This window comes from Dendropsophus ebraccatus, chromosome 9 (genome assembly GCF_027789765.1).
Source record: "Dendropsophus ebraccatus isolate aDenEbr1 chromosome 9, aDenEbr1.pat, whole genome shotgun sequence".
Classification (NCBI taxonomy): Eukaryota; Metazoa; Chordata; class Amphibia; order Anura; family Hylidae; genus Dendropsophus; species Dendropsophus ebraccatus.
Window position 1 is genome coordinate 65,469,333 of NC_091462.1, and position 17,607 is coordinate 65,486,939.

The window sequence follows — 17,607 nt, forward strand, 5'->3', positions numbered from 1 at the left end:
GTCAGATATTCTGTTGGTGTAATAGGGCCCTTAGGATTATCAGCCTCATACCGCATTATCGGAGACAATCTCCTCTATTTAAGTGGTATTGTCCATATTTAAAGGGGTTGTCCAGGAAAAAAAAATTCTTTCAAATCAACTGGTGTCAGAAACTTATATAGATTTGTAATAACATAATTGTAATTTGTTATTGCATAGCATTGATCCTGGAGGTTGACACTCTACTTGTAGAGTCTGCATATCGTCAATCCATCAGGAGCCTAGTAAAATACCTCCGTCTGTCAGGGAAAGTGATGTAGGGTTCCTATCACTGACACCCTTTAAAGGCTGTGATTGCTATAGATCACAGCAGTTAATGGCAGACAGCAGCCGGATCGCTGCGGTCTATCATTATTTTACACTAAAACACAGCCGCACACGTTAAAGGGGTTGTGGAGCGAAAAACGTTTTCTTTCAAATCAATTGGCGTCAAGAAAGTTTTATAGATTTGTACAGTGGGGAAAAAAAAAGTATTTAGTCAGTCACCAATAGTGCAAGTTCCACCACTTAAAATGAGAGAGGCCTGTAATTGACACCATATGTAGACCTCAACTATGGGAGACAAAATGAGAAAACAAATCCAGAAAATCACATTGTCTGATTTTGTAAGAATTTATTTGCAAATTATGGTGGAAAATAAGTATTTGGTCAGTAACAAAATTTCATATCAATACTTTGTTATATACGTTTTCTGTAAGTCTTCACAAGGTTGGCACACAAGGTTGGCACATGTTGTTGGTATGTTGGCCCATTCCTCCATGCAGATCTCCTCTAGAGCAGTGATGTTTTGGGGCTGTCGCTTGGCAACATGGACTTTCAACTCCCTCCAAAGGTTTTTTATAGGGTTGAGATCTGGAGACTCCAGGACCTTGAAATGCTTCTTACGAAGCCACTCCTTCGTTTCCCTGGCGGTGTGCTTTGGATCATTGTCATGTTGAAAGACCGAGCCACGTTTCATCTGCAATGCCCTTGCTGATGGAAGGAGGTTTGCACTCAAAATCTCACGATACATGGCCCCATTCATTCTTTCATGTACCCGGATCAGTCGTCCTGGCCCCTTTGCAGAGAAACAGCCCCAAAGCATGAAGTTTCCACCCCCATGCTTTACAGTAGGTATGGTGTTTGATGGATGCAACTCAGTATTCTTTTTCCTCCAAACACGACAAGTTGTGTTTCTACCAAACAGTTCCACTTTGGTTTCATCAGACCATAGGACATTCTCCCAATACTCTTCTGGATCATCCAAATGCTCTCTAGCAAACTTCAGATGGGCCCGGACATGTACTGGCTTAAGCAGTGGGACACGTCTGGCACTGCAGTCCCTGGTGGCGTAGTGTGTTACTGATGGTAGGCTTTGTTACATTGGTCCCAGCTCTCTGCAGTTCATTCACTAGGTCCCCCTGCGTGGTTCTGGGATTTTTTCTCACCGTTCTTGTGATCATTTTGACCCCACGGGGTGAGATTTTGCGTGGAGCCCCAGATCGAGGGAGATTATCAGTGGTCTTGTATGTCTTCCATTTTCTAATTATTGCTCCCACAGTTGATTTCTTCACTCCAAGCTGGTTGCCTTTTGCAGATTCAGTCTTCCCAGCCTGGTGCAGGGCTACAATTTTGTTTCTGGTGTCCTTTGACAGCTCTTTGGTCTTCACCATAGTGGAGTTTGAAGTCTGACTGTTTGAGGGTTTGCACAGGTGTCTTTTTATACTGATAACAAGTTTAAACAGGTGCCATTACTACAGGTAATGAGTGGAGGAAAGAGGAGACTCTTAAAGAAGAAGTTACAGGTCTGTGAGAGCCAGAAATCTTGATTGTTTGTAGGTGACCACCATAATTTGCAAATAAATTCTTACAAAATCAGACAATGTGATTTTCGGGATTTGTTTTCTCATTTTGTCTCTCATAGTTGAGGTCTACCTATGATGTAAATTACAGACGCCTCTCATCTTTTTAAGTGGGAGAACTTGCACTATTGGTGACTGACTAAATACTTTTTTTCCCCACTGTAATTTACTTCTATTTAAAAACCTCAAGTTTTCCATACATATAAGCTACTATGTATCCTGCAGGAAGTGTTGTTTATTTACATTCAGACACAGTGCTCTCTGCTGACATCTCTGGCCGAGTCAGGAACTGTCTGTCTGCTACTGCTCTGGACAGTTCCTAACTCGGCCAAAGTTGTCAGCAGAGAGCACTGTTTCTGAATGTAAATAAAACAACACTTCCTGCAGGGCATACAACAGTTTATAAGTATGGGAAGACTAGAGATTTTTAAATAGAAGTAATTTACAAATCTATATAACTTTCTGACACCAGTTGATTTTTTCGCTGTACAACCCCTTTACGCTAATTTTACTCAAACCCACATTGAATATACTGTTCTAAAATTCTCTACTCTGGCTCCACTCAGACCACGCTCCCTCCCTCCCTTTGTAGTCACAGAACATGAGATCTCCTCTCTGGGGGCCAGTTTAGCTGTCTATTGACTTGGTAACCTGACCATCAGGAGACATTTTCTGCTTCATCTCCATGCACCTGTGCTGCTTTCATAGACTTACATGTGTCCCTGAGCCTTAGTTTCTGTAATATAAAAAGTTATAGTTAAGTGGCCAGTGGAACTAAGAGATGGGTGTGGTAAGAGTTCAATCAGCAGACCAGAAGGAGTAGAGCTGTTTCTGAGATGTGCAAATAAAACATAGAATACAAAGCCATTACTAACATGACTATTCATGGGCATAACACTTACATTGCACAATGTAGAGGAGAGAAAACATTTCCACTGAAATGACGGAATGCTTTTTGCTCTAGAAGAACCTCCAGACAAGTTTCGTGTCCTGCAAATGAAATATTACTGTTAAATAGTAGTTTTAATTAACACATGTAAAATGAAAATATGCAGCAAATAAAACTTCAGGGACATCACTATGTCCAGTATTACCATCTCAACTTATATAGTAAAACTTCTTTATTGGGCCATTTGAGCTGTTATTTCAAAATGACGGCCATCATTTGTTCAATAGCGGCCATTATTTGGAGACGGCCAAAAAAAGACGTTGCGGGAACAAAGTCTTAGCGTATATATACATGTGGCAGATTTGTTGCAGATATTTCTATATCTCCTTTCTTCATCTGCATGCACATACACATGTTACATAAGGCACACCATTCAGATGCATATCAGTGGATGTAGTGAAAACATTGACATCTGCGGTGAGCTGGCAGCCTGGGAACTGGCAGCTGTGGCGGTAAGTATACTGCCCAGTGATGTCCCCCACAGCCTTGGCAGCATTACTGATTATGACTTTATCCTGGACAGCGTCTTAAAGTCTATGAAAAAATGTTGGTCTGTGCACAAATTGTAAAAAAACTAATATTGTTTTATTACCAGGACAGTTTCTAGGTAATTTTAACTACAGGGCGAATCTTGATAAGAGGGCGCCCCCCTTGAGTGTTGTCCATATAGTAATAATGCCCCCTGTGCAGTGCCCCCATAGTAATAATCCCCCCGTGCTCTGTCCCCATAGTAATAATGCTCCCTGTGCTCTGCCCCCATAGTAATAATCCCTCCTGTGCTCTGTCCCCATAGTAATAATGCCCCTGTGCTCTATCCCCATAATAATAATGCCCCCTGTGCTCTGTCACCATAGTAATAATTCTCCCTGTGCTCTGTCCCCATAGTAATAAACCCCCCTGTGCTCTGTTCCCATAATAATGCCCTCTTTGACCCGACCACTATAATAATAATCACCCTTGTGCTCTGTCCCTATAGTAATAATGCCCCCTGTGCTATGCCCCCATAGTAATAATGCCTCCGTGCTTTGTCCTCACAATAATAATGCCCCCTGTGCTGTTTACCCCTAATAATATTCTTCCCGGTGAAGTGCCCACATAGTAATAATACCCCCGTGCTCTTTCCCCATAGTAGCAATCCCCCCTGTGGTCTGTCCCCATGGTAATAATGCCCCCTGTGCGGTGTCTCCATGGTAATAATCCCCCTGTGCTCTGTCCCCATGGTAATAATGCCCCATGTGCTCTGCATCCATAGTAATAATCCCCCCTGTGCTCTGTACCCATAGTAATAATTCCCCTTGTGCTCTATCACCATGGTAATAATGCCCCATGTGCTCTCCACTCATAGTAATAATCCCCCCTGTGCTCTGTACCCATAGTAATAATCCCCCCTGTGCTCTGTCCCCTAGGTAATAATGCCCCCTGTGCTCTGTCCCCATGGTTATAATGCCCCCTGTGCTCTGCCCCCATAGTAATACTGTCCTCATGTTCTCTTTTACCATGGTAATACTGTCCCCTGTGCTCTGTCTTCATGATAATAAGCCCCCCTGTGCTCTGTCCCCATAACCCTACCCCCCCCCCCCCCGTCTGCCCCATAGTAATACTGTCCCCCTGCATTGTCAAACACAAAAAACAAAACAAAACATTAAAGTCACCCTAATCTGGCAGCAGGATCCCTCTTTATTTTCAAGCCTGTAAGGAGCAGGACGGATACTCCAGCAGGTGCAATGATGCCATACCACTGCGCCTCCTGGAGGAAGAAGATGTGTGTCGGGGTATAGCAGGTGGCGACTTGGCAGGTGATAAGCCCTCAGCCGAGCAAGGTCATGGGGGGGGGGGGGGAGGTGTTGCGGGTGCGGTGGCAGGCGGTGCACTGGGCAGGTGTTAGGGTATGTTCACACACTTTATTGCCAGTATTATATAACTGTTAAATACATGTTATTTATAATACTTAAAACAGAACATAAAATGTTAAGATATATCCAATGGGGGAGATTTATCAAACATGGTGTAAGGTGAAACTTGCTTAGTTGCCCCTAGCAACCAATCAGATTCCACCTTTCATTTCTCACAGACTCTTTGGAGAATAAAAGGTGGAATCTGATTGGTTGCTAGGGGCAACTGAGCCAGTTTCACTTTACACCATGTTTGGTAAATCTCCCCCAATGATTTATCTTTTTTGAGGGGCAGTTCATTATTTTAATTGATCTGTTCGAAATATGGCCGCTTTTTTAACAATTTATGTTCCACCAAAAGCAACTGTAAAAACTGGTCGTAAATAATGAGCATGTGGATTTTTATGGGCGTACTCAGTAACGGCTCTCTTTCTGTAGTATGTATGCATTGACAGACATAGACTTCCATAGAGCACATTATTTAACTCATTTTTACGCCTGTTTTTGTTGTATAATTTTACTGTGTGTGAAATTTCTGAAACAAATATGCTTTGCAAGACTACTACTGGGAAAACTGACTAAGGCTGGGACTACAAGCAATCGCCATGTGGTCCCAGCCTTAGGCTATCTTCACACACAGTATTTTGCAACCAAATCTAGTAGCGGATTGAAAACACAGAAAGGCTATGTTCACACACTGTTAAAATTGAGTGGATTACTGCCATTTAATGGCAAATAATTGCCACTATTTCATAACAATAGGTGTTTTTTTTTTTTTTTTAAATCACTGCAATTGTTCCATGCAATTTTAACAATTGCCTTTTTGTGTTTTCAGTCCACTCCTGATTTTGGTTGCAAAATACTGTGTGGGAACATAAACTAAGGCCACACTGTCTGTGTCAAACAATGGACAATGTCTGACATGATCACCTGGCTGATGATCTAATGTACTACATTAAAGTCTGTGGTACTACATTAAAGTCTGTGAAAAAACAGCTGTCTGTGCACACATTGTAAAAAATGTATGTTCCATAGGGTGCTAAGATGGAGAGTCAAGGTCTTCTAACAATGAGTTGTCTTTGTGAGAAAACTTTATAAATAATTAGCTTAAAAAAAGCGAAACAAAAAAAATGCATAAAAGTGGCAGGTGTGAATGCACTTTAAGAATAATCTTTGCATTTTGGTAAAGAAAATAACTGCAATATTAAAATTAGTATTAAAGGGGTACTCTGTGCAAAATGTATTTTTAATATGTTATTACAGAAGAAAAGTAATACAAATCCCTAATATAAACTAATTATGGGAAATGCCCATATGGTGCTATTTTCCCTCAACTTAGGAGATCAGGCAGGCTCACTTCCTGTAAAAAAGGTGATGTCACGTCTCAAGTACCGGGTCCAGCAGGGGGCGCATGTATGCATCTATAATCTATATACAGTAGATGTATCTCCCTCTCTGTGCTGGCTGATATTGACCCCGCTGTAGAGGCCCCTCCCCCCAACTAGCTCACCCTGCCGCCCGGTCTGCACTCCCCCAACTAGCTCTGAGCCCACCCGTCCTGTGCAGGAGCACTCACACGCTGCTTGTTCCTGGCAGGGTGAGCGCTCCTGTGCCTCCCCATCCAGCCACCCGTGCTCTGATCCGCCCGGTCCCTTGCAGGAGCGCTAACCTGCCGCCCGGTCGCAGTGCTGTGAGCGTTCCTGCACCTCCATATGCATCAACCTGTCCCCTCTCAGATACCCACAGCGCAGGAGCAGGAGCGGGCATCCGGGTGAGCGCTGAGGCACAGTGGGGCACAGAGGCTGTCCTCGCTTTGCCTCAGCGCTCACCCGGAAGCGCTCACCCTGCCAGGAACGAGCGGCAGGTGAGCGCTCCTGCAAGGGACCAGGTGGCTGGATAGGGAGGCACAGGAGCGCTCACCCTGGCAGGAACGAGCGGCGGGTGAGCGCTCCTGCACAGGACGGGTGGGCTCAGAGCTAGTTGGGGGAATGCTGACCGGGCTGCAGGGTGAGCTAGTTGGGGGGAGGGCCCTCCACAGCGGGGTCAGTATCAGCCAGTACAGAGAAGGAGATACATCTATATAGATGCATACATGCGCCCCCTGCTGGACCCGGCACTTGAGATGTGACGTCACCTTTTTTTACAGGAAGTGAGCCTGCCTGATCTCCTAAGTTGAGGGAAAATAGCACCATACAGTATGTGCATTTCCCATAATTAGTTTATATTAGGGATTTGTATAACTTTTCTTTTGTAATAACATATTAAAAATACATTTTGCCCGGAGTACCCCTTTAAACTGTTGGACTAGATCAACTTGGTAATTTTTAATTATTGCTACTTACCATTATATGAAGACCAATGCAAAAGTGTATAGCCTTTGTTATCTTTGAAGTTGTAATCTCCCTCTGAAATTGCTGTTTGCAATAGTTCTCTTAGGATTGTGGAATATCCTTGGGCAGCTGCATAGTGCAGGGGTGTCTTTCCTTTATAATCTTTACATAACACAGATGCATTCTGGTCCAGTAGCATTTGAACACATTCATCATGGCCTGCCATAACCTAATTCAAATACAAACATACATTTTACTAGTAAAAGCAACTTAAATTATGACTATATCCCCCAACTGTCCCTGGTGTCGCAGGACATTCATGATTTTGGAGTGATGTTACTTATGAGCACTTACAGTCAGTGTCGGACTGGGGTACCTTGGGCCCACCAGGGAAACTGACTCTACATACACAGATTTAACCAGACCAAACCTTTTTCCGTACAGCGACTTTAGGCAAGAATGAGGCCTAATGTCCACCATGAAAGGCATAGAGTCATCATTAAAACATTGTCAGGCTGACATGTTAAAAGGTTTGATCAGGTTTGTTCAGTGCTGAGACCCCCAACAATGGCTGGGTCATCACTCACCTGTCATATTGCAAGTGACGGGCTCAGCACCTATTGCAGTAGGTTCCATTATAATGTATATAGCCCATTACTTACAACATAACAGACTGACTAATGATCCAGCCATCAGCACAGTATATACTATGAGATCAGTGATAACTGGTAACACTATATACAGCATGGGAACAGAGATAATTAGTAACAATATGTACAGTATACACCATGAGACCAGTGATAACTGGTAACCCTATATACAGTATACACCATGAGATAACCAGTAACACACTATATATAATATACACCATGAGATCAGTGATAACCGGTAACACTATATACAGTATATACCATGAGACAACCAGTAACACACTATATATGATATACACCATGAGATCAGTGATAACCGGTAGCAATTTATACAGTATATACCATGATATCAGTGATAACCGGAAACATTATATACTCAGCAATCAGTAATAACCCGTAACATACTGTGTACTATAAGCAACTAGGGGGATAAGGTATACAGTGTCGGGGGCAGGGGATATATACCGGACTAAGGGGGAAATTATATATACAGGGCTGGGAAAAGTGATATATACAGGACTAGGGGATGGGATATACACAGTGCTGGGGGGAGAGGGTATATACAGTACTGGAAGGAGGAGATATATACAGGGCTGGGGAGGGGGATACAGTGTCAGACTGGGGTACCTTGGGCCCACCAGGGAAACTGACTGTACGGGCCCACCCTACATTCAACTAGCGCCAAACCTTTCACATTAGTACAGCAACCTTGCATAGAGCTCTCTGTGTAATCAGCAATGCTAGCACCGCCAGTCACTTGTACAGTCATTTCGGTCGCACCATATGCAGACAGCAAAGAGTGCCACATACGTTTTTAAAGGGGGGTTTTCACATGCAGAAATTCAGCTCAGCACTGCTATCAATTTCTGGTTCCTGGTACAGTTAGAGAAACACTATCATATGAGAATACCCTTTTAAGTGAATCAGGGACACCTATCAACCTGACAGGAGTTCCTTTTTCTTGAAGGTAACTACCAGGTGTAGGCTAGAATCAGGGGCGGGCTGGGCAGGGGGGCAGGGTGGCATATGCCCCCCGGGCCGGTCCCCCCAATGCACCTAAGGGCTGCAGCGTCCAGATGTAATTAACGCCGCTATGTCACTTTAACAGCACTTATCCTGGTGGCCATGAACTTCCCGCCCGCCCGCAGTACAGCATCTGTTGCTGCTGACAGGTGGGACAGGAGCTTCCCCCTGCGTCTGAGTGACCGATGAGGTCAGCTCCTCTGTGCTCAGACCACAGCAGCCAGAGCTGAGAGGAAGCGTCCCTCCCCCGGCTGACCCGTCCTGACAGAGAAGAAGTGTGAGTAATCAGTGTGAGGTGGGGGCAGCAGCAGCAGTCCTGTCACATCGGGGAAAGGGGGGGGGGTGCTCCAGTCCCTGGCTATGGCTGTCTCCTTATCTTTATCTGTTGGAGCAGTCAGGTTTAACCCTTGCACTGCTGTTCTGCAGCTAAAGTAACAGATAAGAATACAGGAGCAGCCAGAGAAGGTACAGGGGTCTGTACTGTGGGTCCCTAACACACACACACACACCACACCTAATACACACCACACTTGGAAGAGCAGCTGTTGCAGTACATCACAGCTATCCATCAGCATCCCACATGACAGATCCCCCATTCACTTCAACATAGCCAACTACAGGTTGTTGGGGCCACTTCGGTTAATATACAGTAATTTACCAGGACTGAATAGTGTGGTATGCTGCGCAAAAAAGAAAACAAAAAACAAACTGTGAATGTTGCATTAGGATACAAACTGGGCGGATCCGCAGCAAGCTACTCGCTAGGGATGCCTGCTCTGTACACGTATGGGCAGACAAACTCGCAGCGGGGCAGCGCACTGATTGACTGAGCGGCAGGGGCGTAGCTAGGATTCATGGGGCCCCATAGCAAAGAAATTGTACAGGCCCCCCCGCACAACAAAAAGCACACTATATAAACCTCACCTACATGCTGCAGCACAAAAAAAACTTAAAAGCAGAAGAGAAGGAGATGGCTAGTGTATTGATAACCCGTGACCTCTGCAGGGCTCAGGGGAACAGAGGTCAGGGGTTATCAGACCAGTGAAGCAGAGATCCCTTGTCTTCTGCTTATTAACCTTACACACGGCAGAACATGATCGGTTAAGCCGAAGGACACAGGTTGACACTTATCTTCCCTGTGCATCCCCGGGCCCCCCTCCTACAGGGGCCCCATAGCAGCTGCCTACCCTGCCTCTATGGTAGCTACGCCTATGCTGAGCGGGACCTGCCGGGGAGCCCCGAAGCAAGCCTGAGCAGGGACTAGGTGAAGTATAGGCTCTGGTGGCCGGGGTGTTAATGGGGCAGGCTGCGGACATACTCGCAGCAGGATGTGCATCCTTCTGCGAGTTTGTCTGCCCATATGGGTACGGGGCAGGGATACGCAGCGAGTCTCGCTGCAAATTTGCAGCGAGAAACTCGCTGCGGATCCGCCCAGTGACTTTCTACCCTTAGGATGCGTTTCCACATTTCAGTCTGAACATTGACGAAGGCACACTGCCATTTCTTTACCAATAGCCATGCAATGTTGCTGGAATTATTCACAATATGGCACGGCTCTTGGTGAAGTAGTGCTGTGGTTTCCACTGTGTTTGAAATGCATTGTCAATGTGAAATAAAGACATTCAACAATTCTTCTGATGCCTAAGGGCCCTATTACACCAACAGATTTCTGACCAATTTATCTGACAGATTTTTAAAGCCAAAGCCAGGAATGGATGTGAAAAGAGGAGAAATCTCAGCCTTTTCTCTATGACCTGTTCTCTGTTTATAGTTTGTTTCTGGCTTTGGCTTCAAAAATCTGTTAGATAAATTGGTCAGAAATCTGTTGGTATAATAGGGCCCTAATGCTGGGTTTACACGGAGCGATAATTCGCCCAATCGTACGATTAACGATTTCTAAGTAATGATTTTTCTTTTATAACGATCAGCGTTTAGATGGAACGATATATCGTACAGAAAATTTGTTTTCCGATCGTTTTGTGATCGCTTAAGCCATAGGTAAAATCAGTGAACGACTGTTTACACTGAAAGATCGGCGAATTTTTTGCGAACGACGATTTAAGAACAAGTTAAAAGATCAAAATAAACGATTTTCGCTCGTCGTTCGATCGTTCGCTGCGTTTACACGTGCAATAATCGTTCGAATTCGACCATTATTGTGCAAATTCGCACAATAATCGGTCCTTGTAAACCCAGCATAAGGGTCCATTTACACAGAAAGATTATCTGACAGATTATCTGCCAAACATTTGAAGCCAAAGCCAGAAACAGACTATAAACAGAGAACAGGTCATAAAGGAAAGACTAAGATGTCTCTTTTCAAATCCATTCCTGGCTTTGGCTTCAAATCTTTGGTAGATAATCTGTCAGATAATCTTTCTGTGTAAATGGACCCTTATGGTACTTTTACATGGAGCGATAATTCGCCCGATCGCACGATTAACGATTTTGAATGAACTTTTTTTTATAATGATCAGCGTTTAGACGGAACGATCCATCTTACGGAAAATTCGCTATGCGATCGTTTTGCAATCGCGTAAGCCTGTCTCACACATAGGTGAAATCGTTGAAAGAATGTTTACACGGAACGATCTGCAAATTTTTTGCGAATGATCGACGATGATTTGTGAACATGTTGAAAGATCAAAATGAACGATTTATCGCTTGTCGTTTGATCGTTCGCTGCGTTTACACGTACGATTATCGTTCGAATTCGATCGTTATCGTGCAAATTCGAACAATAAATCGTTCCGTGTAAAAGGACCATTAGGGTGCGTTTACACAGAAAGATTTATCTGACAGATTTTGTAAGACAAAGCCAGGAATGGATTTAAAAAGAGGATAGATCCCAGTCTTTCCTTTTTGACCTGATGCCTATTTATAGTCTGTTCCTGGCTTTGGCTTCAAAGATCTGTCAGATAAATCTGTCTGTGTAAACGCACCATTAGTCCTTGATCCTGGACTATGAATAACAAATAGGAGCTCAGATGACATGGGAAGCGTTTAATACCAGAGATATAAGATATGAGATCAGCTAGATAGGATAGTGTCAGGACATATAGGTATCTTGAGCTTTATCCCCTATATGTCTCTGTATGCTATATACAAGTGAATTAAGTGCTTTTGAGCACATTGCCAAGTATACTGTATGGCAAACTGGCCAGTAGACCAGGGGTAGTATACTTTGTAGTACACACAGCCTAGCTTGATCCTTCACAACATAAGCATAGTGAGTGTTTTTTTTTAATTGCACTTTTATATTTGTCTTTGTGTTCATACAACAACTTTTTATGCAAAATAATGACTGTTGTTTGATAATGATGGCCGGCAGTCATGGTCATTAACATTATTGATGGCCGTCATTGTAAAACAACGACCATTCTTTTTTATAAAAAAAATTGTTGGCTGAACATAGCCTTAAAAATGTCCTTTTCATAACAGCGTCACAGTCACCCTGTATGTCAATCAATCAATCCGCAACATCAAACCCATAGCAAGTTAAAGGAGAATTCTGGCTGCATCTAAAAATCCTGGGCCAGCAGGGAGTGAGGGGAACACAATAAAAAAATCTATACACAGCGTCACCAGCCCATTCACAGCTGCGGGTATCCTGTTCCTCCTATTCCTGCATTGCGGCAGAAGTACCCACTCAGCCAGTCAGTGACTGCAGCAGTGTCTTGCCCTAGTATGGAACGTTGCAGGAAGGGGAGCTGAAGGAGGCTGATCTGTGACCAGTGATGCTGCGCTGCGGAAGCACATGGACAGGTAAGTATAGATTCTTTATTACATTCCTCCCCCACCCCCTGATGGCTTGGGATCATTAGGTTTGTCCGGAGTTCCCCTTTAAATACATGTAAACCCCCCCCTCCCGATGATTGTCCGCTATTTGTGGGCCACTGCTTTGTGCTTACCCCCCACACTAAAATTTGCCAGCCAGCCCCTGTATATATATATATTCACTGCTGGGGAGGGGATATATATATACACTGCTGGGGAGGGGATATATATATACACTGCTGGGGAGGGGATATATATATACACTGCCGGGGAGGGGATATATATATACACTGCCGGGGAGGGGATATATATATACACTGCCGAGGACAGTGGCGGATTATAATATGGGCGGTTTGGGCGGCCGCTCCGGGGGGGAGCCTCGGGCCCCGGGCGGCCGCCCAAACCGCCCATATTATAATCCGCCACTGACTCTCTTGTGACCGCAAGCATTGTTTTGCTTGCGGTCACAAGAGTCCGGCTGTCCCCAGGTGATGCTCAGCTGCCGGGGGTGTCCCGTCCTATCCCCGGCAGCACGCCTATCAGAGAGCTCCCCGTGTGCCTGTGGCTGTGACTTCCGGCGCACACGGAGCTCTCTGATGCGTGCGCTGGGGATAGGAAGGGACACCCTCGGCAGCTGCACATCAGCCGGGGACAGACCAGGAGGCGAGAGGCTCGACGGGGGAATGGACGGCAGGTGAGTTGTGTTCTGTTTTTTTTTTTTTTCTGGGATTCTGCACGGGGGGGGGGGGGGGGGGGGGGAGATGGGGGAGAGGGGGACCATCTATAAGGGGGGGGGGGCAGAGGGGGACCATCTATAAGGGGGGGCAGAGGAAAGAGGGGGACATCTATAAGGGGGGGGGCAGAGGGGGACCATCTATAAGGTGGGGCAGAGGGGGACCATCTATAAGGGGGGGAAGAGGGGGACCATCTATAAGGGGGGGCAGAGGAAAGAGGGGGACCATCTATAAGGGGGGGGCAGAAAGGGACCATCTATAAGGGGGGGCAGAGGAAAGAGGGGGACCATCTATAAGGGGGGCAGAGGAAAGAGGGGGACCATCTATAAGTGGGGGCAGAGGAAAGAGGGGGACCATCTATAAGGGGGGGCAGAGAGGGACCATCTATAAGGGGGGGCAGAGGAAAGAGGGGACCATCTAACGGGGGCAGAGGGGGACCATCTATAAGGTGGGGCAGAGGAAAGAGAGGGACCATCTATAAGGGGGGTCAGAGGGGGACCATCTATAAGGGGGGGAAGAGGGCTGACATCCTCTGTGCTGCTGTGACCTCCCCTATAGATCAGCACCCTCCTCTCCTGACATCCTCTGTGCTGCTGGGACCTCTCCTATAACCTCTCCTCCCAGGTCGGGTGGACAGCCCGGGGCCCAGGGTACATTTAATCCGCCACTGGCTGGGGAGTGGATATATACACTGCTGGGGAGGGGATATATATATATACACTGCTGGGGAGGGGAAATATACACTGCTGGGGAGAGGATATATATATACACTGCTGGGTAGTGGAAATATACACTGCTGGGGAGGGGATATATACACTGCTGGGGAGGGGATATATATACACTACACGAACTGGAGAGAATGGAACCGCTGCACATCCCATCTATGGCTGATACTAATGCCGCTAGGCCTATATTAAAAATCAACACCAGAGTGTCTGTATATGAATTGATCAAGCCATATTGCCCCGCGTATCACCGCGCAGGTCCTCTGGTCCACACGGTTCCCTACGTTAACTCCACACCGTGTCGGTCAGCGACCGCCAACCCCGCAAAGCGTGCACGTGCAGGGAAGGGAGGCCATGGAACAGCCCTGCAACCCCAATGTCACAGGATCAGACCCAAAAAGCCCCACCAAAACCCAGCCAGCACCACCGGCGGGAAAGGCTGCCCCCAAACGACACAAGTATGGATATGGTATTACACTTACCATTGCTGCTCTCACAGAATGGGGAAGACATAGGGTCCAGACATGTGAGCACAGGCATATCCTGCTGATTTTGGTCATGTGGGTCTTATAAAGGAGTGCTAGCTGTTCAGAGAGAGAGAACTGTAAAACACGAACTGGAGAGAATGGAACCGCTGCACATCCCATCTATGGCTCCCTACGCTAACTCCACACCGTGTCGGTCAGCGACCGCCAACCCCGCAAAGCGTGCACGTGCAGGGAAGGGAGGCCATGGAACGGCCCTGCAACCCCAATGTCACAGGACCAGACCCAAAAAGCCCCACCAAAACAATGCTGTGAAGGGGATATATATACACTGCTGGGGAGGGGATACACATATATACACCGCTGCAGCGCACTGATTGGCTTAACGGGACGTGAAGACACCGGGAACCCCAGAAGCAATTTAGGACATCCGGCCGCTCCCCCCAGAGTTATCTAGAAGTGTAGTGAGGAGGCCGGCCGACCCGCTCCTGCCGTCCCTCATGCCGGCCCCCCTCTGCCGCGTCATAACTGTGCTCAGCCGCGATTGGCTGAGAACAGTTATGCTCAGCCAATCGCGGCTGAGCAGCTGATGACGCGGAGAGGGGGGCCGGCATGAGGGACGGCAGGAGCGGGTCGGCCAGCCTCCCAAAGATGACATCATTGTCAAAAGATTACAGACGGGGCCGGTCGACATGGATCAGGTATGTATACTGCACTACACTTCCAGGTACACGGGCGGGGGGCGGGGAACACGGGAAGGGGGCCATTTACATACATAACATACATTACAAAGTTGTATAACTTTGTAATGTGTGTTATTTTGTGAATAATTTCTTAGCGCTGCACTACCCCTTTAACACGGCTACAGTCAGGGGCGGATTAACTTTACCATAGGCCCCGGGCTGTTCACCAAGCTTGGGCCCCCACCCCACTGTAACTATGGCGGCAGTAGCCTGGTGTTCATAGTACAGGACAGATAATGTCTTGATGTCCTGATTTGTGCAAAATTGCCATTAAAAAAACTATGATTTTTTGCAAATCATGGCGGAAGTGTAGCCAGGAGACAGTACACCACTGAAAGTATAAGTCTTTTTGGGTGGTCATGGGGCGCCCAGGAGCTCAGGGCCCCAGGCTGCCGCTCGAAACGCCCCTATTATAATCCACTACTGGAGGATATATACCCTGCTGTGGATGTATATACACTGCTAGGGAGGGCATGTATATACACTGCTGTTGAGGGGATGTATATACACTGCTAGGGAGGGGATATATACACTGCTGTTGAGGGGATATATATATACACTGCTGGGGAGGGGATGTATATACACTGCTGTGGAGGGGATGTATATACACTGCTGTGGAGGGGATGCATATACACTGCTGTGGAGGGGATGCATATACACTGCTGTGGAGGGGATGCATATACACTGCTGTGGAGGGGATGTATATACACTGCTGGGGAGGGGATATATATACACTGCTGGGGAGGGGATATATGTACACTGCTGGGGAGGGGATATATATACACTGCTGGGGAGGGGATATATATATACACTGCTGGGGAGGGGATATATATACACTGCTGGGGAGGGGATATACTGTATACACTGCTGGGGAGGGGATATATATATATATATATATATAAAGTTTTTTTCAAAGTGGACATTTGTTTTGCAATGGACTTTTTTTACTTTATTTCACATTGAGCACCAACACGCAATCTTTTTGGAGAAATAATGGACACTGTCTTCTTGTAAATGAATAAAATGTACTAGAGTTAATTCTTACTATCACTAAGAATTTGTTTATACTACAAACCTATTTTGATCACGTGTGTAGGGTGGTTACACCCCTTAATTTTGTGAGCACCTGTGAAAGTGTGTATATATTTGCGTCATGAGTCACATGTTCTATGCTTGAAAAAGACCGCGAGAGGCGGTTGAAACGTCGCACCTTTTTGTTATGGAATAAATTCACGTTTTTGAACTTCATTGAACTGAGTGCTGCTGGTGTATCCCTTCGTATTATTGAAGACCCGAGTCTAAGGTCCCACCCGCTGGCACCACTTACCAACATAGTTGTGCTGCTCTCATCCTTCAGTGTATATATATATATATATATACACTGCTGGGGAGGGGAAATATACACTGCTGGGGAGGGGATTTATATACACTGCTGGGAAGGGGGTCGCTAATGTGCTGTGGGCAGGGCCGGCGTTAGGGGGGGACAAACAGGGCAATTGTGCAGGGCCCCCATCATCAAAGGGGCCCCTACAGCTCCTGTAATGCCCTATGATTGGGGCAGGAGCTTGCTGGCAGCAGCTTGGACATCTAAGGGTACAAACACACACAGCAGATACGCAGCAGATACGCAGCAGATACGCAGCAGATTTGATACTGTGTTCAGTTATTTAGATCTAATCTGCTGCGTATCTGCTGCGTATCGCAGCAGTAAATACGCAGTTTATGAGCCGTGTGTGTTTGTACCCTAAAAGTAAACCTGGCTGAGGCTAATTGCTGCCGAGGTTTTACTACACACAGCAGTGAGCAGCAGTGTGTGCTGCCAGCGCCACCTTAAGAAACATCCAACCCTCCTCCTCTCCCTTCATGTGCATGTGATGCTCTGCAGCTTCAAGCTATAGTTATCAGCAGCAGTCGGAATGACAGGAAGAAGGGAGAGACAATATTGTGCAAACCTCTGCACACAATTGAGACAGCCATATTGTGTACTGTATATTCTAGTGTGTTTATATGTGTGTAAGAGCATATGTCTGCCTATTTATCTGAGTGACTATCTATCTACATTATCTATTTATCTGTCTATCTACATTATCTATCTATCTATCTATCTATCTATCTATCTATCTATCTATCTATCTATCTAATCAAGATAGCAGCCGCACATCTAAAGCTGAAGTGGAGGGTGTTGAGCAGAAAGGGTCCTTTGACAGAGGATCCTAAAATACAGAATAACAAAAGTCTGCAGCACACCATCATACAGTGAAGGTTGGTTTATTCCATCAGTAAGGTGCAGGATACAACGTTTCAATTCACTCCAGGCTTTAAAATGATTCTGGAGTGAATTGAAACGTTGTATCCTGCACCTTACTGATGGAATAAACCACCCTTCACTGTATGCTGGTGTGCTGTGGACTTTTGTTAC

General features: G+C 45.9%; 1 protein-coding gene across 2 annotated transcripts in view; it reads right to left on the reverse strand.

Moving 5' to 3' along the window:
* Window positions 1-17,607, reverse strand: part of ANKRD44 (ankyrin repeat domain 44) — a 552,838-nt gene that overhangs the window by 66,498 nt on the left and 468,733 nt on the right. For both annotated transcript variants that reach the window (XM_069983563.1, XM_069983562.1), the window contains 2 exons: window positions 7,064-7,280; window positions 2,783-2,870 (listed from right to left, as the gene is read on the reverse strand). In XM_069983563.1, the coding sequence (XP_069839664.1) occupies window positions 2,783-2,870; window positions 7,064-7,280 (305 nt within the window). The remainder of the gene's footprint in view (window positions 1-2,782; window positions 2,871-7,063; window positions 7,281-17,607) is intronic.